Raw genomic sequence first — 24,944 nt, forward strand, 5'->3', positions numbered from 1 at the left:
GCTCCCCCATGTCCTCCTCTCTCCATCTCTTCTCCCCCTCAATTCTCCCCAGCTCCATTTCCCCTCCCCCCATGCTTCCAGTCCACTCAGGAGATTCTGTTCCATTACTCTTCTCTGGGGTACCATGCATATCTCTCTTAGGGTCCTCCCTGTTTCCCAGACTCTCTGGTGGTGCGATTGTAGTCTGACACACCCCTAATCCTTGTTTAAAATCCATATATGAGTGAGTACATACTATGTTTGTCCTTTTATGACTGGGTTACTTCACTCAGAATGGTTTCTTCTAGTTCCATCCATTTGCCTGCTAATTTCAAGATTCTATTGTTTTATTCCACTGAGTAGTACTCCATTGTGTAAATGTACCACATTTTCTCTATCCACTCTTCAGTTGAGGGCCATCTAGATAGCTTCCAGGTTCTGGCTATTATAAATAATGCTGCTATGAATACAGTGGAACAGATGTCCATGTTGTATGAACGTGCATCATTTGGGTATATGCCTAAGAGTGGAATTGCTGGATCTTGTGGTAGACTGATTCCCATTTTCCTGAGGAATCTCCACGCTGATTTCCAAAGTGGCTGTACAAGTTGGCACTACCACAATCAGTGGAGGAATGTTCCCGACTCTCCACATCCTCTCCAGCATAAGCTGTCGTTATTATTTTTGATTTTAGCCATTCTGACAGGAGTAATATGGTATCTCAGAGTTGTTCTGACTTGCTTTTCACTAATGGCTAAGGATGTTGAGCTCTTTCTTAAGTGTCTCACAGTCATTTTAGACTCCTCTATTTAGAATTCTCTATTAAGTTCTGTACCCCATTTTTTAATTGGATCCTTTGGGGTTTTGGAGACTTGCTTCTTGAGTTCTTTGTAAATTTTAGAGATCAGCCCTCTGTCAAATGTGGGGTTAGTGAATATCTTTTCCGATTCTGTAGGCTGCCTTTTTATCTTGTTTACTGTGTCCTTTGCCTTACAGAAGCTTCTCAGTTTCAGGACGCCCCATTTATTAATTGTCAATCTCAGTATCTGTGCATATCGGTGTTACGTTTGTTCAAGGGTACCTCCCACTTTCTCTTCTAAGAGGTTCAGTGTGACTGGATTTATGTTGAGGTCTTTGATCCATTTGGACTTAAGTTTTGTGCATGACAATAGACATGGTTCTATCTGCAGTCTTCTACATGCCAGCATCCAGTTATGCCTGCACAATTTATTGAAGATGCTTTCTTTTTTCCATTGTATAATTTTAGCTTCTTTGTCAAAAATCAAGTGTTCTTACATGTGTGAGTTAATATCAGAGTTTTCAATTTGATTCCATTGGTCTACCTGTCTATTTTTGTACCAATTGCAAACTGTTTTTAGGACTATGGCTCTGTAATAGAGCTTGAAGTCAAGGATGGTGATGCCCCCAGAAGTTCCTTTATTGTACATGGCTGTGTTGGCTATCCTAGGTCTTTTGTTTTTCCATATAATGTTGAGAATTGTTCTTTCAAGTCTGTGAAGAATTGTGCTTGTATTTTGAAGGGGATTGCATTGAATCTGTAGATTGTTTTTGACAGGATTGCTATTTTTACTATGTTGATCCTACCTATCTAAGAGCATGGGAGATCTTTCCATTTTCTGGTATCTTCTTTAATTTCTTTCTTTAAAAGACTCAAAGTTCTTGCAATACAGGTCTTTCCCTTGTTTGGTTAGTGTTACCCCAAGATATTTTATATTGTTTGTGGCTATTGTAAAGGGTGATGTTTCTCTGATTTCTTTCTCAGTCTATTTATCATCTGTATATATGAGGGCTACTGACCTTTTTTATTTAATCTTTTATCTTGCCACTTTGCTGAAGGTGTTAATCAGCTGTAGGAATTCCCTGGTAGAGTTTTTTGAGTCACTTATGTAAACTATCATATCATCTGTAAATGGTGAAAATTTGACTTCTTCCTTTCCAACTTGTATCCCCTTGATCTCCTTGTGTTGTCTTATTGCTCTAGCTAGAACTTCAAGTACAATATTGAAGAGATATGGAAAGAATGGACAGCCTTGTCTTGTTCCTGATTTTAGAGGAATCACATTGAGTATCTTTCCATTTAGTTTGATGTTGCTGTTGGTTTACTGTATATTGCTTTTATTATGTTCAGGTATGTTCCTGTTATCCCTGATCTCTCCAGGACCTATATCATGAAGGGGTGTTGGATTTTGTCAAAGGCTTTTTTAGCATCTAGTGCAATGATCATGTGGTTTTTCTTTTTTAGTTTGTTTGTATAGTGGATTACATTGATGGATTGTTGAACATCCCTGCCTACTTAATCATGGTGGATAATTTTTCCTATGTGTTCTTGGATCCAACTTGCCAGTATTTTATTGAGTATTTTTGCATCAATTTTCATGAGCGATACTTGTCTGTAGTTCTCTTTCTTAGTTGTGTCTTTGTGTGGCTTGAGTACCAAGGTAATTGTAGCCTGGTAAAAAGCGTTTGGCAATGAACCTCCTGTTTCTATTTTGTGGAACACTTTGAGGAGAATTGGTATAAGCTATTCTTTGAATTTCTGGTAGCCTGGGCTTTTTTTGGTTGGGAAACTTTTGATGACTCTTTCTATTTCATCGGGGGGTTATATGTCTGTTTAAATTGCTTATTTGTTCTTGATTTAATATTGGTAAGTGATATCTATTCAGAAAATTGTCCATTTCCTTCAAGTTTTCCAGTTTTGTGGAATACAGGTTTTCAAAGTATGATCTTCAGATTCTTTGGATTTCCTCAGTATCAGTTGTTAAGTCACCCTTTTCATACCTGACTTTGTTAATTTACATGCTCCCTCTGCCTTTTGGTTAGTTTGGATAAAGATTTGTGTATCATGTTTATTTTTCTCAAAGAACCAACTCTTTGTTTCATTGATTCTTTGTACTGTTTTGTTTCAACTTTGATTTCAGCCCTCAATTTGATTATTTACTGGTGTCTACTCCTTCTGGGTGAGTTTGCTTCTTTTTATTCTAGAGCTTTCAGTTGTGCTGTTAATTCTCTAGTGTGACTATTCTCCAGTTTCTTCATATGGGCACTTAGTGCTATGAACTTTCCTCTTAGTACTGCTTTCAAAGTGCCCCATATGTTTGGGTATGTTTGTCTTCATTTTCATTGAATTCTAGGAAGTCTTTAATTTCTTTCTTTCTTCCTTGACCCAGGAATGGTAGTGCAGGTAGAACATCTATCCAGGACCTTCTGTCTTTTAGATTTTCCATGGAGAAACCAGGTGTGATTCTGATAGGTTTGTCTTTATATGTTACTTGACCTTTTTCCTTTGCTGTTCTTAATATTCTTTCTTTATTCTGTATGTTTGGTGTTTAAATTATTATGTAGAGAGGGGACTTTTTTGTGGTCCACTCTATTTGGTGTTTTGTAGTCTTCTTCTACTTTGATTGGCATGTCTTTCTTTAGGTTGGAAAGTTTTCTTGTATGATTTTGTTGAATATGTTTTCTGCACCTTTGAGTTGGGTTTCTTCACCTTCTATCCCTATTATTCTTAGATTTGGCCTTTTCATGGTGTCCCATATTTCCTGGATATTTTGTTTAAGGGATTTGTTGAACTTAAGATTTATTGGATACATGGGGAGGGCCTAGGCCCTGCCCCGGATGATATGACAGACTTTGGAGATCCCCCATGAAGGGCCTCACCCTCCCTGGAGAATGGAGTGTGAATTGGATGGGGGGGACAAAGGAAGAGGGGATGGAGCTTGGATTGACATGTGAAGTAAGTTTGTTTCTAATTCAAATAAAAAAGAAAGTACAAATGAAATCAGCTAGGTATGATAGTTGCCTCTGTTACCCCTGCACTTGAGAAGTAAAGGTAGGAATATCACAAGTTCATGACCAACTTGGGTGGTAGAGTGAATTTGAAGCTTACCCCCAAAAATAAAATGAAACAAGCATTCTAAACCCTCCACTGGAACAACCATGCACATATACATTCAGCTTGAATTAGTTTAAACCATCTTACCTGCGTAAAAAGTATAAACTGAGCAAACTGCCAAGGAAGCATAAAAGCAACATTGGAGAAACAGAGCGCCATGTATTGTTTCTTGTGATTGGTGGAGGTCCTTTATGGAGAGAAGCAACACAAGTAAGTTCTGCTGCAATGACAGCCAGTAACTCAGAAAAAAAATGAGTCCTTGTTAAACATAAAAAACCTAACTGATCTCCTTACCTTTCATATAACACAACAAAATATAATTTTGGAAATCAGCTTACTAAAATTATTTATAAAGCTTGAACAATAAAAATGCTTAAATAAAACAAAAACATATTTAGAAAGAGTATCGTACAAATTCTTTCAATAAATTAAATTATTTAAATACAACTTTAGTTCCTTACAAAAACACATTCAATGTTAATCCTCCAGGCAAAGCTCAGGAAACAGGACATGACACTGATCCTGTGCTTCTCAGGGTGTCCCTCAGTATACAGAGAAGTCCTTTCCACACCTGCTCACTCACGTGACTCAGAAATAGTGAGGGAAATCACATGTGCTGCCAAGGAATGCACCAGCACTTGTGGGGAACTCCAAGGGAGTTCTGAAACAGGCCGAGAAGAGTCCAACTGCTGCAGGTGGCATTCAAATTTTGTATTCTGCAACAGTGCGACTTTGGGAACCAACACCTTTCACCAAAGAAAGTGTAGCTTCTCTTGGAGTATGAAAAAGTGAATGCAAACATCTGTGCAAAGAACAATCCAGCTCTGTGGTTGCAGTGTCACGTTTTTGCACAACCTGGGGTGGGAGGGATCCTTATTTTCAAGCCCCATGTCCCAAACAAAGCACAAAGACCACCTAAGCATTTGATATTCTTGTATTTATTCAGAAAAAAATTGGTTTTTGTTAAGTAGAGTCCATTCTTTCAAGGTCATGATCTTAAAATGTCCTGACCAGCACATTTCACTGTATGACTGATTCTGCCTACCCACCAATTAGTCAGCTAATATTATTGCAAATGAGCAAACATCATCTCCTGTGAAGACAGAGGGTAGCATCTTTCTCTATAGTATTTCTAAGTGCACAATTTAAGGAATAAACCTTGAAACTTGAACTCAGACAGATTCTCTAAGTCATAGTCAACCTTTAATTAATGACACACCAGGAAGCAGCCTGTTCTCAATTTCTGCAAGCAGCTCAGGGTGCACAGGCCACCTCTATTCAGTCAATAACAAATGTGTGCCTTAATCGTTTTCTTGTGCTCAGTATTCCATTGCTAAAGATTTAAATTTTGCACAATTCCTGCTTCTATTAGTACTTTTAAATACATGATGTACAATTTTAGAAAGAAAAGGGAAGGAAGCAGGGAAAGCAGTAAAGATTTTCATATAAGGTAGAACCTTCCAGAGCTAAGTAAACTGAGTATGGTTAGTCCCTGTGAGTTTAGAGGACATAATCCTGATCTCATTCAGTGACAAATGTCACCAACATTCTGTGAAATGTATTCATATAACAAAGTTATTTATGGTAATCTACTCTTTTTATTTCTTGGACCTCCTATATTTCCATAATGCTTAAAACTTAATTCACACAAGAGCATATCCAAGACAATTAATTTGAAACTAGCTGAACTATTAGAAATATCATTCAGAAATTGATTATATATATTACAAGTGTGTACAACATTCATATACCCATCTGTGTGTGTATGTGTGTGTGTGTGTGTGTGTGTGTATACACTCTTTGAGACTACAAAATTCACAACCTCCCAAATCCATTCACAAATGGAAAACCCTATCATGGCACTATGATAATCTTCTTTCAAAGACACAGTTTGGGAAACAAAAAGCTGAAGTATGTTAACTTTGAGAAAGTACCTCCTTGTTTCTCAAAAACCTCTGAATGGGGCTGGACACATGGCTTTTGCAGAGGAACAAGTTTCAATTTCCAGCACTCACATGGTGACTCAAGTCATCTGTAGCTCTATTTCCAGGGTATCTGACACACTCTTCTGGCCTCTGTGGGCACCAGGCATGTATAAAATAAATGTGCACACACGTAGGCAAAATACTTATTCATACAAAAGAAAACTAAATAAATCTTTCTTTTAAACCTAGAACCTGCAGGCTAACATTTTCAATGTTAGAAAGTTTACAAATTTATTTTATTACTTAATTCACTTTTTAAAAAGTTGTAAAACATAGCTTAAATTTGATAATTATGACTTAGGTTAAAGCAATTTTTAAAAAATAATTTATTTATCCTTGTTTTATGATTGAAATTACCTGAGGATAGTAGTTAAAACATACATCTGAAGTACAAGAAATGGATATGAAAAGCTTTCCCGGAGAGGCGGTGTCCACATCACACGGGTGGCCTGAAATCATAAAACAGTTTGCATTATTTTCCATTAAAGTGAATACTACTCACTTAAACTCGAAGATTAGCTTACTTTTAGAGTTTTAATACTAGGCTCATTAGATCCTATTTCTCACTATCTGGGATAGCTTCTTGTCCTGACATTCTCTCTCATGGTCATTAACAGAAGCACTATTAATTGTAAAACTCAGAAACATGGAAAAACTATATCAAATCACACACAATTTAGCCAAAGAACCAAAAACTACAGAAGAACGGGTGTTATGAGGACAACTGGCCCAGAGTTCACCACAGCCCTGCAGGCCTAAGCCTGCCATTTGGAGCTTTCAGATACATGATCTGGCTAGGAAACCATCTTAACCAAAAACATGGGGCATATGCAAATATCAAGACTTTGAATTAATCAAATACACCTTACATCCCCCCTCCCCCGAATGTGAGTGTCAGTGAGGAGGCCTGGGCAAACTATGGGGCCCTGAGCAGTGGATCAGTGTCTATCCCTGGAATACAAACAGTCATCGTGTGCCCATAGCACAAAGAGGGATGCTCTCTTAGCCTGGACTCTTAGGGAAGTGCCTGGACCCTACCCTGAGTGAAATGACAGACTCTAGATATCCCCTATGTGGAAGGAATTGGCAATAGGGTGGAGGGTGGGGGGGAAAGGGGAGTGCGGGAGGAGGGGAGGAAGAGGGAACTGGGATTGACATGTAAAACAAGCTATTTAAAATTAAAATTAAAAAATTAAAAAAATACGCCTTACACGAGTTAAATTTGTAAATCAATTTAAAGTACTGGGAACTGCTAGGAATGAACACAGTGAAATATGAAACTTGTATATATATATATATATATATATATATATATATATATATACATATTTAGACTGTCTTTAGACACATGGATCAACATTCCCTGCATACATTTTTCTATCAGAAACCCTAAACTTACAGAGTTTAGGTTTTAATCACCTGGTAAGAGTCTGATTACTTTAGTCTCAGAAAGTTGTAACTTGTTTAAGAAACTAAACTTGTAAACCTTGAAAAAAGTGATGGTTTGTATTCCAAATCCAAGCTCAGTCCACCAAAGCCTGGCATGCCCAAATAAAATGCTTTTCTTTGTGCCAACAGATGGTTGATTGACAAGGCATTGTTTTCACTGAATGTCATATATTTAAAGCATTTTATGTGTGACTTTGTTTATTCCTTTATCTAACTGATTTTTAAATTGGTCCACTATTCCAAAAGATAAAGACATAACTTGCATGTAACCTGGGTCACATAAGCGCATTTGATTTCAAACATTAATAGTCAGATTCTCTTTTCTTACCATGCATTCAACATCTAATACATCTAATACATAGTCAAGAACATGGAACATAATCACAATAAATTCATCATATCACAAATATTTGAACAAGTGCGTTTGACCCTACTATGTTTGGGATGACTTACTAAGTGAATTCTGTTTGGAATTCATTATTTGGCTTCAGAAAAGGAAGGAGAATTCAGCAGGAGCAGCAAAGGGGTGGGGAGGAAGGAGCATTCAGCAGGAGCAGCAAAGGGGTGGGGAGGAAGGAGCATTCAGCAGGAGCAGCAAAGGGGTGGGGAGGAAGGAGCATTCAGCAGGAGCAGCAAAGGGGTGGGGAGGAAGGAGCATTCAGCAGGAGCAGCAAAGGGGTGGGGAGGAAGGAGCATTCAGCAGGAGCAGCAAAGGGGTGGGGAGGAAGGAGCATTCAGCAGGAGCAGCAGAGGGGTGGGGAGGAAGGAGCATTCAGCAGGAGCAGCAAAGGGGTGGGGAGGAAGGAGCATTCAGCAGGAGCAGCAAAGGGGTGGGGAGGAAGGAGCATTCAGCAGGAGCAGCAGAGGGGTGGGGAGGAAGGAGCATTCAGCAGGAGCAGCAAAGGGGTGGGGGCAGCTCCTGAATGAACTGGGTGCTCGTTGTCAGGCCAGCACCATGTTAATCACAGAAAGGGCAACGACAAAGAATTCAATCATGTGAGATGAACAAGTTCTGGAGATCTGCCTTGCAACATTTTGTTTAATTTGGAGGCTGAACAGTTGGATCTGAAGGTAGGAGGACTGGTGTTCAGTTCTTAGTACTCACAACTGCCTGAAATTCCAGCTCCATCACATATGACACTTTTTTTCTGGACTCCACAAGCACAGTCATACACACACACACACACACACACACACACACACACACACACACACACACAAGAAGTCTTTTAGAATACTGTATTGTAGCATCAAAAATCTATTAAGATGGTAAATGTCATGCTAAGTGTTCTTACCATTCAAAAAAAGAACTTTCAAAGCCTGACACAGTGTGCAGGCAGCACAATTCTAGCACTTAGGAGGCTGAGGCAGGAGACTCAGAAGTTTTGAAGTCAGCCTAGAAGACACAGTCAGACCCTCTCTGAAAAAGCCAAAAGAAGAAAAGAGTAGGTTCATATTTCAGAAAGAGAGGAAAGTGAGGTTTTAGCACCAGACCAACACAAAACAGGTAGCCCAGCTTCACCACGCAATCTTGGTTAAGTAATGTTGTTATGATAAAGCTGGAGGGGACCTTGACTGGATTCCATGCCAGGATTCCATGCAGGCCACGGTGACTGGGGGGGGGGGAGCATGCTAGGCAGACAGAGCTGAAGCGAGAAGTTTTATTAGAAAGGGGAGGGATGGGGAAAGAAAGATAAAAGAGGTAAAGAGACAGAGAGAGAGGACAGAAAAGAGGGAGACAGGAAAAGTCCTGTCTGTGCCAGGGGAACAGAAGGAGAGCAGGAAGAGAGCCATAAGTGGGCGGGGCGGGGGCGGGGGGGGGGGGGAGCTCTGTCTTTTAAAAGGTCCTTTGCATCTGCGTGCAGACTATGAAATCATGGAACCCTGGGCTGACCTGTGTGCATTCTGCCAGGTGACAGGGGCAGGCCAGCGTAATGCCTGAGTCCTTACAAATGTAACTCTTGAAACCTGCATGATGAAGGTAACACCTGCCTACCAGAGGTTTAATAGTAGTGAATTGCATGCATAAAGTGCCTGATTCAGGGAGTGCCAAGCTGTCATTTACTACAAAACACAAGTAAATAAGCACCAAAATGTTGATAGATTGAATATTTTAAATTTTGCTGATTTGTAATTTTAGCTTAATATAATTATCATATCAATTTACAATACAAAGTACTTTAAGATATCAAGATGGAGGTTGAAGGGAGGGAGGGGGTACTGTGGTTGGTATGTAAAATGAATAAAAAACTTTAAATGAAAACACAAAATAAATAATGGAAAGCAAAAAAATCTCATGGTCACAACACAATGTAATTATAGTAGTTTAGTAATTATATTTCCATGTTCATACAAGCCACTCTATGTTTTTAAAAAATTGAATAGAAAACAAACCTCTCCATGATTGAAAAAGTAGCACACTACTGTAATCAGACCTCCTAGCTGACTCCCACTGTAAAAAGAATAAAGTACTTTTTAGTTCCTTCCACAAAATTATCTCAGAATTAAGATATAATTTCTATGCTTAAAACATGAATAACTAAGCAATGAGGTCACAAACATATCCCAAATGCCTATGAAATTGGTGTTTTAATCCTGACAGTATAAAGACACAAGGTGCAGCTATGATACAATCTCAACTTTACAATTAAATAAAAAATATTTTATAAATAAAGCATGAACATAAAATAATTTTACACACACAGCCCAGCACTTTAGTCTGTATAGTATTCTGTAGTTGATGTAAATGGAGCCAAGTTTTGTCCTTTGAAATTAGACTTAAGTGACTGAGGGATTAAAGCCAAAAGACTAACAGTTTCACTTGGCAGTAACTCATAACTGTTTGATTGACTGCAAATACTCTGACAGGAGCCACATTGTAGACTCTACACATCAGACCTATGGTGCCTAATAATCATCACAGACATTCACATCCGTGTTGTGTAGTGTTTCCTGTCTTGTTACATGTTCATCTGTGGCCCACATTCCAGACCTCTGTGTTATAAACACCGAGCCAGCAGTGTCTACATGTGCTTACTCATCACTGTTGGTTCAGCTTAGAGTACAATAAATAGTGGTGGAATAAAAGCAGGCAGGAATGAAATGAAAAAATAATACAAACAGCAAGCTGTGGTAATAGCCCTGACCACTGTGCAGAGGTAGTACGATAATAAACTAAGGAAGAGGTGTGAGAAGTGTAAAAGTATGTCATAAGGCATTGTGAATTTCCTTACATTCATCAGAAGGGAAGCATGCCAGTTCATTTCGGTTTTCTTTTAGAAACTTTAGGTAGCATGTAACATAAAATTGTTTCATTATAACATTTTCACACACACATATATGTATATGTACATACATGTATGTACATATGATTTTACTTTGCCCATATTCAGTCCATTATATTCTTTTGTTCCTTTTCCACTTTTCATTCTTTTTGGTCTGCCTTCTGCTTTCATCTCTCAATCTCTCATACACACACACACACACACACACACACACACACACACACACACACCATACATAAAATATATGTAGTTAATGTCTAACCTACAGTATATGAACTATTATATCCCAAAAAAAATCTAGGTTCAGAGAATCACATTATGCATGCTTTCCTTACTCCCCATTACATTTAATCATTTCTACTTTATGTATATGAGTGTTTTCCCGCATGTATGTATATATGTGCACCATAGACATGCCAAAGGAGGACAGAAGAGGATGTCATACCCGCTAGAACTGGGATTACAGATGGTTGTGACGTGCCATGTGGATGCTGGAATCTGAACACTGGTTGTCTGCAAGGACACCAAATTCTCTTAACCACTGAACCACCCAGTCCATTACTTACTCTTGTTCCCTACTTTCATACCCATTATCCCCACCTCCCAGTAATAGTATTCCTTCTAATGTCATGACTCAGCGTATATATTTAAATCTGGATTAGCTCTACATATAAAAGAAAATATGTCATTTGTCTTTCTTAGTTTATTTTACTTAATTAGGATACTCTCCAGTTCCATACATTTTCTTTCAGGTGAAATAATTTTGTTTTTATTTAAAGCTGAACAAAGCCCACTGTATATGTGTACCACACCTCCTTTGTTACTTTTAGAGTTTATTTAGGTTAGCATACAAACAAATGAGTTTCGTCACGGAGTATTCCTACAAATGTGTCGTTAAGCTGTGCTCTCCCCTACACTGCTCCTAAACTTTCTCCCCTTCCATTGGTCCTCTTTCCTTTCCTAGTCATTCCCACTTCTGCTTGTCTGTATGTGCTTTACATGGGTGCTGGTGCCTTTAGAGGCCAGAAGACAGCATCGGAGCCTCTGGAACTCGGGCAGCAGTGGTTGCGGACTTCCCAGTGTGGTCTTCTGATCCATCTCTCCGGCCCCTTCACTTGCTTGTCACGTGTGCTCTGCACTTTCTCTTTCTATTCATCCTCTCTCAAGATTCCCTTTCCAGTTTCATGGCTTATGAGCAGGCATGCACACCTGCATGCACACATGTACACACACATACTTTTATTGAAATCTAGGTTCCTCGTGTGAAACATTTTTTCTGAGTTTGACTTATTTGACTTAAACTAATGATTTTCATATGCATCATTTTCCTGCAAATGTCATTTTTTTCTTTCTTTTTGGGGGCTCAAAATATTCTATTGGGTATATATACCACATTTTCTTTATCAGTTGATCTGTTGACAGATAATTAGGCTGTTTACTATTTCTGCATGTTGTAATTAGTGCAGCAATAAAGATGGATTTACAGGTATTTCAATGATGTGTTGACCTTGAGTCTTTCTGAATTGTTCTCTCATTATGTGGTCTGAGTCTTAATTATGCAAATTATTGCCTTTTACATGCAAAAGCTTTTCAATTTCATACAATCCAATTTGTTGATTCTTGCAATTATTTTCTCCCAATCGTGTATTAACCAGGCCCAGCCCTGCTTAACTTCCAAGACTAGATCAGTTGCATTATGGTAGTGACAGGACATACTAGCAATTATTCCCTGAGCTACTAGAACTCCACTAAGAAAGTCCTTGCTTATGTCTGTATCTGTTAGTGTTTTCCTGTACCAGAAATCTCAAGGATTTATATTAAGGTTTTTCTTTGAGAATTTAAGTTGATTTTTGTTTAGGGGAATATCAAGAGATCTAATTTTATGACTCCAAATCTAGTCATCCCAAAAGCACCACTTGAGTGCATGAATTTGGATCCCTAGTATCTACATAAAAAGCTGATAAGACCAACACTGAGAGGTAGAGACAGGGAGGATCAAGGATGCTCATCGGCCAGAATATCTACCCATTAAGTGATCGCCAGGTTCAGTGAGAGATCCTGTCTGAAAATATAAGGCGAAGCACAATAGAGGAGGACACTTGCTGAGATACTGTCCCTAGACCCTAAGTTCAGTGTTTTTTGTTCACTTCTAATTTTATGTGATTCAAGAATAACACTGTAAAGAAAGATAATGGCTTGGGAATATATTTCACTGAAAGAAAACAAAACCATCTAACAAAGTAGTTAAGCAATGTGGATATATATTATATCACTCAACAAAAATGGAAAACAAGTCATCTGCTGGCACTGTTTCATCAGTGCAAGGCTTCTTGGCTGGATATAGCCAGGTATAGTTGTTATCTCTATGGTCTTCCCTCTCTCAACAACCCAAGTCACAAGTTGTCTCCAGACATTCAAGCAAAACAAGAAGAAATAGAGAAAGGGTAGTTGCACCTGTAGTTTGTGACAAAGTGTTCCTATATAGAACCGATGCTGACTTTACCTTAATTTTCAGTGACAAAAGCTAACTCATTTTGCCCTCCTGAGGAGCAATGAAGAGTGGGGTAATAATATATGATATTCATAAGTAACTTCATGACCTGAGACTAGGCACATTTGCACTCCAAACAAAACCGTGATACTATCAAGAAAGACTTAGCTAACAAATGTGTTATCCTCAAATGATATAAATTTTTTGATAGCTTTTAAAAACCTCATGTCAAAGAGCATACAATTAGAAACAACATTCTGCTATGTAATGTTGTCTAATTTACACATGAACTCTATCTTCAGTAACATTTTTGTTAATAAATCTTGGTTTTCAAAAATCCCCAAAAGGGTAAAATGGAGGTCTGTAAGGTGTTCTCCAGTGGAATTCACTATATGCTTGAGTGGCATTGGTTATTGAAAGTCAGTTCTATAAAACTGCCTGTAACCAGTCAGTCGGTTTCATCAAGCTTCCTTTCCACTCAGTCAATAGGTATCAACGAGTGTTTATAGGATCACTATCTGTCTTCACCAGTCTTACCTCAAGTATGTACCATATATGAAGAATAATCCCATCATTACTCCATTTAAAATAAAAATTACACCAACGTAAAAGCAAGCTGGGTCTCCCAATCCTTTAAAAAGAAGACACAGATTATTCAGTATGAGCAAAATTATTTCAGTACTTTATGATCAACAACTCATAAACTTGCCAAAAGCATTTGCTGTCATGATCAATCTTTAATGTTACAATCACCTCTACCTCCACAGAGGATTGTTTTATTTGCTGTCCTAGGGACCAAAACCATGGCCTCTCATACAGCCCCAACATATATTTGGTTACATTAGCACTTCCCCCTAACGGCATGTTTCTATAATGTGAGAGTATGTTGGAGTTCATAATTAATTTAGATAATACTACTGTTCTGGAACTTTCTGTAGAACCACTTGCAGCCCCTGGAGCCATTGCATGCTTTGTCTTTTCTAGGCTCTCAGATGAGTGACATACTTCCAGGGAAAGCCTAGTCTTTGTGATATGATCCAGTCACTTCTTCTATTATAATGTAGACAGAATGTTAACATATCTCATATATATGGTTGTATTCTCATGTACATCACTTCCTGTGTGTTTTACAGTCATCATCTTACACAATTCTCGGGCAAAAGTCTGATATTAACTGGTATGAAGGGTTTTATGTTTCAGAAAACAATATTAAAAACCTAGGTAATTTGTAATGTTCTGCTGCTCTGCCTGGTGGGAGACAGGTCCTGTGACCCTGCTTGCTCTGCTTCACTGGCCCTTTCAAGCCAACACCACATGGCCTCTATCGCATGCTCTCTCTACATCCAATTACCATCCATGCACAGTTGGTGTTACACCTATATCCAGACTGGAACTTTTTTCATATTCCTAAGTTTCTACAGCCATGTACATACTTTATTATTTCTGGCTTGGGGTCTTTCAGTTACCTTGAGCTAATATATGCTGTGAAACAATATCCACACTAGATACTTTTCATTCTCCTGTCAGTCCAAAGAGTCAAATTAGAAGCCAGTTATATGATTCTTCACTTTCCTTCTTCCCACGCAAACATTCTACTTCCAAAATACAGATGTTTGCAGTGATCTTTCTTGCAAACTGACTGAGAACATATCAGGCATCTGCCAGACGACATGGAACCCACCTCTACCCTTACAAACACGCTTTTCATGCACAGGGCAGTGATGCTTCGGTATGTATATCTGTTATGGCTCTTCAGTAGGTAATATGCAAATCCCCAGGCAACATGTGGTCCAGTGGAGTCTGCCCTTGATTATACTCCCAGCATCTGGACATTTGTAATGTGCACTATGGTTATAACTGCTAAGAGCCTGCTGATAGTACAAACTCTCCAAGTTTCAGACCCATGTCTCCCAGATCTGCTGTGCACTTCAAGTACCAAACACCAGCCTTTGGCTGATTGGGAACTTAACACGTACTACATTTGTACAAAGCCTGATGATGGACACACTACAAAGTCTATTACAAAGTCTATGTATGTGCAAAAGCCATAAAGTATTTCATTCCTTAAACACCCTCCACCAGTATCACTTTAGGTTTTTAAGGGAATCAATTAAAAATATATGAGAAATTCCAAGAGTTAAGTAAATGTAGTTAGTAACAATATTGTGAAAAACAGTCATATATAAAGACATTAAAAATACTTGTGTGTTAAATATTTAGTCCTATGTGACTATGAACAGAGACTCATGGGGCATCTTGGAAACTGTTACATAATTCCAGTAGAGTTTTGTTTTTTGTTTGTTTGTTTGTCTTGGGCAAAGATACCAACATAGAAGATATTCAGGGAGAGTTTCATTAAAATTCCTCCTGAAGTGTGAACAAGAATAAAGTAATATTTATAAACACTGATTATTAACATCAACTAATTCATAGCTATTGCAAATGTTCCCCAAATGTATGTAACTAATGTTACACCCAAATATTCTTTGCACCATCTTGTTTTGAAATGGGCTTTTACTAAGAAGTACCTTATGTTGGGATATATTGGTACTCGAGTTAAATTTCCACTTTATATTCAAATAAAAAAATAACTTTAAGGTATAAAATATGTATTGAGATGAGTCGTTTCTATACTGTCTTAAATAAAATTGATCACAGTTTATGATAAACCTTAAAATGTGTCACAACACCAGATGTCTATGAAGACACCAGTGAGCACACAACAGCATTGGGAAGGACACATACCCTCACAGCTCTGAACTTCATTAAGAGGCTCTATTCTGGTGACATTCCAGCAGGTCTTAGTTGCTATCCCAAATAAATCCATTATTCCCACTACCGTGCGATACCAGTAGGCTATGATTACCTACAAAACAGAAGATGGAAGACAACATTCTGGTCATAATGACAGTTTTTCTAAAATGCTATTCTATGACGGTTAATATTACAAACCTAAGCAAATTTATTCAAGAAGTAGTTTGAATCTAATTATATTTACATAGATTAGTCAATTTAATTATAGTGATTTACCCATACAAGCAAATATAAGAGTATAACTAAATTTCTCTATTATAAAAATACATCATTTTAAAAACTGCAGTGCAAGAATGAGGAAAAATATTCACTAACCCCACATCTGACAGAGGGCTGATCTCCAATATTTACAAAGAATTCAAGAAGCAAGTCTCCAAAACACCAAAGGATCCAATTAAAAAGTGGGCTGCAGAACTAAATAGAGAATTTTCAATAGAGGGGTCTAAAATGGCTGACAGGCACTTGAGAAAGTACTCAACATCCCTAGCCATCTGGGAAATGCAAATCAAAACAACTCTGAAATACCATCTCACTCATGTCAGAATGGCTAAAATCAAAAACACCAATGACAATTTATGCTGGAGAGGATATGGTAAAAGGGGAACACTCCTCCATTGCTGGTGAGAGTGCCAACTTGTTCAGCCACTTTGGAAATCAGTATGGAGATTCCTCAGAAAAATGGGAATAAACCTACCATGAGACCCAGCAACTCCACTCTTAGGCATATATCCAAAAGATGCCCATTCATACAACAAGGATGTCTGTTCCACTATGTTCATAGCAGCATTATTTGTAATAGCCAGAACTTGGAAGCAACCTAGATGCCCCTCAACCGAAGAGTGGATAGAGAAAATGTGGTACATTCACACAATGGAGTACTATTCAACAGAAAAAAAAAACCAATGGAATCCTGAGATTTGCAGGCAAATGGATGACACTAGAAGAAACCATCCTGAGCAAGGTAACCCAGTCACAAAAAGAGAAACATGGCACGTACTCTCTCACATATGGATTTTAGACATAGATCTGGGGAGTGTCAGCCTACAATCCCATGGCCAGAGAGTCTGGGAAACAGAACCTTCATTCAATGGCTGATGGAAGAAGAGGCAGACTCCACGACTAAGCACTGAGCTGAACTCAAGAAAGCCAGCGACAGAGAGGGAGGACTGATGACCAAAGGGATTAAGACTGGGCTGGTTTAACTCCCAGAAACAGCTGACCTGACAAGGGTTAGCTCTTGAATCCCAGGCTGATGCCTGGGAATCCAGCATGGTACTGATCAAGACCCCCTAAATGGGGGTGTCAGTGAGGAGGCCTAGGTAGTCTATTGAGCCTTGGGCAGTAGATCAGCATTTATCCCGGGTATACAAATTGACTTTAGACTCCCATCCAACAATGTGAGACGCACTCTCACCCTGAACTCTTGGGGGAGGGTCTAGGCCCTGCCCTGGATGAAATGACAGACTATGGACACCCCCATGGAGGGCCTCACCCTCCCTGGGGAAATGAGGGGATATTGGGAGGGTTGGGGGAAGGGTACGGGAGGAGGGGAGGGAAACGGAGAGGGACCTGGAACTGACTTGTGAAGCAACCTTGTTTCTAATTTAAATTTAAATTTAAAAATAATAAAAAGTATACTGTGGGAACACCAGACCTTGAGCAGAGACCCACTTCCCCTTCTGCCTGGGAGTAGGCAGCTGTAAGACAATGTTTAGTAAAAACATGTTTACTAAAAACGATACAATAAGTTTCTGGGAAAGGCCTTCCCACGGAAACCGCCCTGACCTCGACCTTGTCCAAAGACTAATCGCACCTTAAAAAACCCACACACATCCACCTCTGGGTCAGAGCAGAACCAGCCAGGGTAGAGGAGAGAGCAGAAGCTTCTCTGGTGGGAGTTTTTCTTAGGAGGTTTTCTTGAACCTTTTTGGAGCCTGTTTAAAGTTTTCTTTATATCATTGAACGAGTCTCTGTGTTGTCAATCCCCGACACCCTCTGCACGTTCTCGGACACAGGCCGCGCAGTAGACGTGACAATTGGAGGTCCCACTGAGATCGTGAAAGCGAGGTAAGTGGACGGGGTAAGAAACTATGGGGAATAGTTCCGGGAAGCTAGAATCATTACAGTATCAACTAAAAAAGTTACTTAAAGAACATGGGACTGCAGTCAAGTCTAAAACCCTAGAAGGCTTTCTAAAATCCATCGAACGAGCCAGTCCATGGTTCATTACTGGGGGAAGCTTAAATATTCCAGATTGGGAGGAGGTTCGCCGTGATCTTCACAGACTTTTACGAAAAGAGGGATCTGAGTCCTTGCCCCCTACGACATTCTCTTTATGGAGATTAGTGAGGGGAACACTTTTGACAGATAAGGTTCGTCACTGCCAGGTAGTTCAGGACACAAAAGAGGCTTTTTTAGAGTTACAAGAGACTGAGACTCAAGCCTCCTTGAGTTCAGGGGAAGAGAGTGAGGAAGAGACCGTGACTGAAACTAGAGGCTCCATTGTTAGTGAGGATGAGGGGGAGTCTCTTAGGAACAACACATAAATGGGTAGAGGTCTCCGGGCAAAACGCAAAAAGGGCTCCAGTCAGAATCGGTTATATCCTTCTCTATCAGACCTAGAAAATGGAAGTAGCTCAGACTCGGACTCGTCACAGTCTGAAAAGGAACGGTTACTTGCTGAGATCGCGGCCCTTAAAAAAGAACTAAAAAAGATTCTAATTAAGGAAAGACAGGACAGGGAGAGAAACCCTTCCCCATACTCTGAAAAAAGGGACTCCTCCTATGAGATAACCCTCCGCACGTTCTCGGACACAGGCCACGCAGCAGATGTGACAGTATACTAGCTAAAAAAAGATATCAAAATATCCTTATTCGCAAATTTTATGAGTCTATGTATAAGAGACCCTAAAGACAACAGCTGAAAATTCCTATAGCTGATAAACACATTCAGCAAAACAACAGCATACAAAATTAATACACAAACATCCGTAATCTTCCTATATGCCAATGACAGGCATCCTAAGAAAGAAATCAGGAGAAACAATCCCGTTCAGATTATCTTCAAAAAATAAAATATTTTGGAGTAAATCTAACCAAGGAAGCAAAAGATCTGTACAATAAAAACTTTAAACATTGAGACATTTAAGGAGATACTATGATCTGGAAAGACCTCCTATAATCATGGATTGATAGGATTAATATTGTGAAATGGCCACCATAATAAAAGCAATCTGCAGAATCATTGTGATCCCCATGAAAATTTTTGTGCCGTTCTTTACCAGCATTGCCACAGTTGTCTTAAAATCCACATGGAAGCACAAAGCACCCATGATAATCAGGAAAACCCTAGACAATAAAAATACTACTGGAGATATCACCATCACAGATTTTAAGTTATACTACAGAGCTATAAAATATAAGCAGTGTGGTACTGGAATAAAAACAGACACATTTACAAAATATCTATTAGAATTTGTGCTACACGACCTAACTGGAAAACTCCTCCCTGAGTCCTAGTTCTCATAGTATTCGAAGGGATTGTGTAAGTTGCCAAGCAAGAAAAGCAATTAATAGGCCTACCCAGTTGTAAATCTCATGGACTACAATAATAAACAGCTCAGCAAGATATCTCCAGTGGTGTAATGACTTTTTTATCTTGGGGTTAGCTAACAGGTGTCTGATTGGATATAAGTTCTGTTCAGTAGGATGAATTAATGTCTCTCAGGGTAAACTTAGATAACTACCGATGGATGGAGAGATAGATCATAGACCCTAGAGAAAAATGCACAACTGCTGATTTCCCAAAGCAATGTAATATCTTACCATAGTCTAAATGCTTTTCCTTATACACACAGATAAATGTAGCTCTCACAAAAAAGTCTCTTCTGCAACACACAATGTCCTGGTTAGATTTATTTTACAACCTTGATACAAGCTAGGGTCACCTGAGAAGAGGAAACCTCTGTTTGAAAATGCCTCCACCAGATTGATCCTCAGTTGGAAAAACAGCTAGCAAAGACTCTCTCCCAATCTGTGGACTTCTCTTTATGTGACTGTTTCCTTTGCTGTATTGAGGTGTTTGAGGTCCCATTTGTCAACTGACAACCTTGGGTCTTGAGTTAATGGAGTCCTATTCACAAAGTCCTGTCTATCACTTGCATGGTACAGGCTACTGCCTGTTTTTTGCTAGCAGTTTCAGCGTCTAAGGTCTCACATTGGGTCTTTGGTACCTTTGGAGTGGAAAGGAGGTCCTGTGCTGGGAATGGAAGCAGGAGTCTGCTTCAGTTCCTGTTGCCAGGTTCTTGCCTTGCTCGAGTTCCTGCTATAGCTTTCCTTTGGGCTGTGCGGGAAAATGACTTTTTTCTTCACCCAAGTGTCTTTATCACAGAAACAGAAAGCAAACCGATATAGATATTGGTACTAGGATTGTGGGATATTGCTGTGGCAGACATGACCATGCATTTTTGTAAGGGATTGGCCTGGTAATAGTCTTGAGTGCTCATTGCTTAATAAGCTGTTGTGGGAGCTTGGAAGACAAGAAGGATGAGAGCAATGGTGACAGTGGAGGCCTAGCTTGTCGTGTTTCAGAGGCAAGTAAAGACTTATCATGGATGCTTGTGCATGGAAGCAAAACATTTGCATTACTGGAAGAATTAATGCTAGAAATCACCTTTAATTAAGAAGAGATCAACATCTTTGAGGTGAAGCCTTCTGAAAATATTTCCTTGGGATCAGTGCCCAGGACACAGAGGTGGCAAGATACTGTCAGACGAGCCTGGTAATGTGTCAAAGTCTCCCATGTGTTACTGGCTTTGGTGGTATAAGAGCTGCACAACTGAGGGGATCATGGAGAGCAGTTGAGGCTTGTCATGAGAGAAGCCATGAGAGACACTGGTAAAGGTGCAGCCTCAGCAGCAGTGAAGATTCTAGGATTGAAAAGGTTAGGGAGAAAAACTGAGGCTTATGGAGACTGAACTTTTAATGTGTTTCGGTTTTATAGACTATGAGACTGTTTTGTATTGCGGTATTATTGAGATTTAGGGGATAAACCAGAAAGGAAAGGTTATGGTTTAATAATGATGTATTTGTGTGTCAAGTCAACAATTAAACTGGACAATGGTGGCTCACGCCTTTAATCCCAGCACTCAGGAAGCAGAGACAGACGAATCTCTGTGAGTTCGAGACCAGCCTGGTATACAAGAGTTAGTTCCAGGACAGCCTCCAAAGCCACAGAAAAACCCTGTCTTGAAAAATTGTTTATTGTCAATACAGCTAGGGTTAGTGTTATCTGGGTAGAGGGAACCTCAACTGAGAAAATGCCTCCATCAGACTGGCCTGTAGGCAAGTCTGTGGAACATTTTCTTGATTAATTATTGATGATGACATGCCCAGGGCACTATGGGTTTTGCCACTCCTGGAGAGGTGATCCTGCATTGTATAAGAAGTGGGTTGAGTAAAAGAAAGTCAGTAAGAAGCACTCCTCAAGATCTTTGCTAAAGTTCCTGACTCCAGGTTGCTTCTAGTACCTGCCATGACTTCTCTTCAAGATAAACTGCAATCTTAAGGTAACATAAACACCTTACTCATCCAGGTTGCTTCTGGTCATGGTGTCTTTGTTACAGCAATAGAAAACAAAATAATATAGATGGAGACCATTACAATAACCAGCAATCCACAATGGGTTAAAATGCAGAGAATTAGAGACTTTCGGGTGACCAGTTGATAAATCTCCAATGTAACCTTTAAATTTGAGGTCCGGGAGAAAAAAAATCACAAAACAAAGGCTGGGAGATTATAAGAGTTAAAACATCAGGATCCTGTTGCTAGATAATTTCTTCTAGCCATGACAAGAAAACTGTACCATGAACTCTTAACAATATGGTTGTTTAAAAACACCAGCTAATTATGCCACTAGGTGACATGCAAATGTGGATGGGAGAAATTTCTCAAGACCCACTCCTGGCCACCATTTCAAAGATTTAACGGGAACAACTTTGTCTCCTTTTTTGGTGGGTTAAGTGAACTTTATTGATGGCAAAGAGTAGGGCTCTCTAAGCCCCTCCCTTTCTTCTGGGGTTCTGGGAAAGAAACTGTGAAGTGAGATGCTCAGTGCCCTCACTGGGGTAGGTGGTTCAAGGCTTCCTAGTCCTTGGAGAACACGTAGGCTATGAAGTCATCCACCCTGTTGCTCTAACCATTGTCACACCAAGAAATAAGTTTTACAAAGTTGTCACTGAGAGCAATGTCAGCGCTGGCATCAAAGGCAGGAGAGTGAGCATCACTATTAAATTCTCAGAAGACAATCTGGTCACGAGTGTAGCCCAGAATTCCCTTTAGTGGGCTCTCTGATGCCTGCTTCACCACTTGCTTGATGTCATCATACTTGGCAGCTTTCTCCAGGGGGCATGTCAGATCCATGATGGACACATTGTGGGTAGGAACACAGAAGTCCATGCCATTGAGCTTCTTGTTTATCCCAATGGGGATTACCTTGACCACAGCCTTGGCAGCACTAGTGGATGCAGGGATGAAGTTCTGGGCAGCCCCACAGTCATAACATTACACACAGCTTCCCACAGGGGCTATGCACAGTCTTCTGGGTGGCAGTGAAAGAAGGCATGGGCTATGGTCATGAGTCCTTCCACAATGCCAAAGTTGTCACAGATGAGTGAATTGTCACACTTGTTATTCTTCACACACATCACAAACTTGCGAATATCAGGAGAAGGGACAGAGAGGATGACCATTTTGGCCTCATACTTCAAGTGGTCCCCAGGCTTCTCCGTGGTAGTGAAGACACCAGCAGACCCCACAACACACTCTAGATTAGCATTGCCTCATTTCATGTTGGTGGGATCTTGCTCCTAAAAGATGGTGATGGCCTTCTCATTGTTGACAAGTTTCCTGTTCTCATCCTGGACCATGATGTAGAACTTTCTTTGGGTAGAGGTATATTGCAATACTTAGGTCATGTAGTTGAAGTCAATGAAGGAGTCATTTATGGCAGCAACATCCCCTTTGCCAGAATTGAAGAAAGTCCTGGTAACCAGGTTCCCAATGTGACCAAATCCATAAAATTTGACTATCACCATCCTATGTCAGGAGCAAGGCTAGCACTGCACAAGAAAATGAGGCTGTCTCTGGAATGGGGAGGAGCAGAGCCACAATTCTAGCTTACACTAAAGACTACTATCTCATAGCAGACATGCTGATCCTCTGATTTTCCTGTCTTTAGGTGAATTGGTTGTGCTGCAGATACTTCAAATAGGAAATTCACAAATAATAAGGCTCTGCATCCATCTTCTCCACCAAGACAAACTATCCACTTCCTTCTCCAGGATCTAGCTCGGTAAGTCTCCTCCTCATTCATACCTTCTCTCCAACCCAATAAATCTAGCCAGGATCCCACACTCAGTGCCCTACTTTGACAGTCCATCACTGCCTGGGCTCTAACTAATCTTTAGGCTTCTGGAAGAATACATCTTACCTGTGACCACCCAAAAGATCTCTTGGAAAAGTACAATCACTACACCCAGCTAGATATCTCACATCATTCTCCATGGTCTAGTCCTATAAGTCTCCCTTCCATTACCTATCCAGGCCATCTCCCCAGCTGGCTACATGTAGCCTGGGTCCCACATCCAGAGCACCAGCCAAGTCTGGCCACCCCTCACCTGCACCACAACCTACCTCTAGGTATCCTCCAGAAGCCACAAACTTGCCACCACTCAGGTTCCTTCTGAAATACATCCAACCTCTCCATTCAAATAAATTTTCCAAGGTCTAGCCCTATGAGTATTTTTGACTGTCCCTTTACACACTCTCTTCAACCCACCAGATCTAGCCCAAATCCAACATCCAATACCCTGGCCTGCTCTCTAGGTTTCTTCAAAAAACCCTCCCTACATTTACTTAAACCCTATACCATAGGCCCTTGCCATGGAACATCCAACCTCTCCACTCAGCCAGATCTTCCTGCACACCCAAGTTTTGGACCACAAGATATATCCTATACACCAGTCCTTCCCCTGTCCACTTGACTTCAGTCCACCTGAGACATTCCCAACCCATAGGCCCAAGACACCCATACATCCTATTTTTCTCCCCAACCTGCTCTGTTTATATGAGAAACAGAACTAACAAAAGAATTCCACATGCTAAGATCTCATCGCAAAAATAGAAATACATGAAAGACCACGCAAATGTACCTTCTCTTCAAAAGTTGCCAGTCTTGGGCACTCCCTGGGAGCCCAGTGACCACATCTTCAAACCTTCACTCACTCTCTCTCTCCTCCTCTCCAAATCCAATCCCCCAGTCTTATCCCCAGCTCTGTAGTAGACTACAAGCCCCTCCCCCAAATGATATGACAGACTTTGATGATCCCCCATAGAATGTCTCACCCTCCCTGAGTTGGGGGAATCAGTGTAGGGCGTGGGAGGGAGAGGGAACTAAAATTGATATGTAAAATAAGATTGTTTCTAAATTAAATAAAAATAAGAAAAGAACCAGTTCATTGAGAAGATAGAAAAGATTGGCACAACAGACAAAAAGAAAGAGAGGACCCAAATTAGCAGTCTGAAACAAATGGGGAAACACTACAAGACAACAAAATATTCAAAATATTACAAGGAAGTATTTTCAAAACCTGTACTTTATTAGCCTGGAAAACCCAAAAGAAAGGGACTAATTTCTAAATTCAGCCAAAATACTAAAATTAAACCAAGTAGAAGTCAACAACATAAATAGGCCATAGAAAATGAGAGAGAAATTGTGATAAAAAGACTTTTAGCTTTAAAAAAGTCCATGGCTAGAAAAATTTACAGCAGAATTCTACTAGAATTCAATGTGGCAGTCTCAATCAAAATTCCCATGTCATTCATCATCAAAATAAAAGAAATTTTGTGGAACCACAAAAGTCTCCATATAGCTAAAATAATCCTAAATTAAAAAAATACTGGAGGGATTACTATTCTAGATCTTTATATATTGCAGAGCCATAATACTAAAAACAATATGGTCCTAGCAC

The 24,944-nt window shown here is 39.7% G+C and overlaps 1 protein-coding gene across 2 annotated transcripts in view; it reads right to left on the reverse strand.

Moving 5' to 3' along the window:
• The window catches only part of Dpy19l2 (dpy-19 like 2), a 101,566-nt gene that overhangs the window by 64,153 nt on the left and 12,469 nt on the right, over positions 1-24,944 (reverse strand). For both annotated transcript variants that reach the window (XM_040730177.1, XM_005078507.4), the window contains 5 exons: positions 15,847-15,967; positions 13,639-13,732; positions 9,721-9,778; positions 6,235-6,326; positions 3,980-4,079 (listed from right to left, as the gene is read on the reverse strand). In XM_040730177.1, coding sequence (XP_040586111.1) covers positions 3,980-4,079; positions 6,235-6,326; positions 9,721-9,778; positions 13,639-13,732; positions 15,847-15,967 — 465 coding nt within the window. The remainder of the gene's footprint in view (positions 1-3,979; positions 4,080-6,234; positions 6,327-9,720; positions 9,779-13,638; positions 13,733-15,846; positions 15,968-24,944) is intronic.

This window comes from Mesocricetus auratus, unplaced genomic scaffold (assembly GCF_017639785.1).
Source record: "Mesocricetus auratus isolate SY011 unplaced genomic scaffold, BCM_Maur_2.0 Super-Scaffold_100022, whole genome shotgun sequence".
NCBI lineage: Eukaryota > Metazoa > Chordata > Mammalia > Rodentia > Cricetidae > Mesocricetus > Mesocricetus auratus.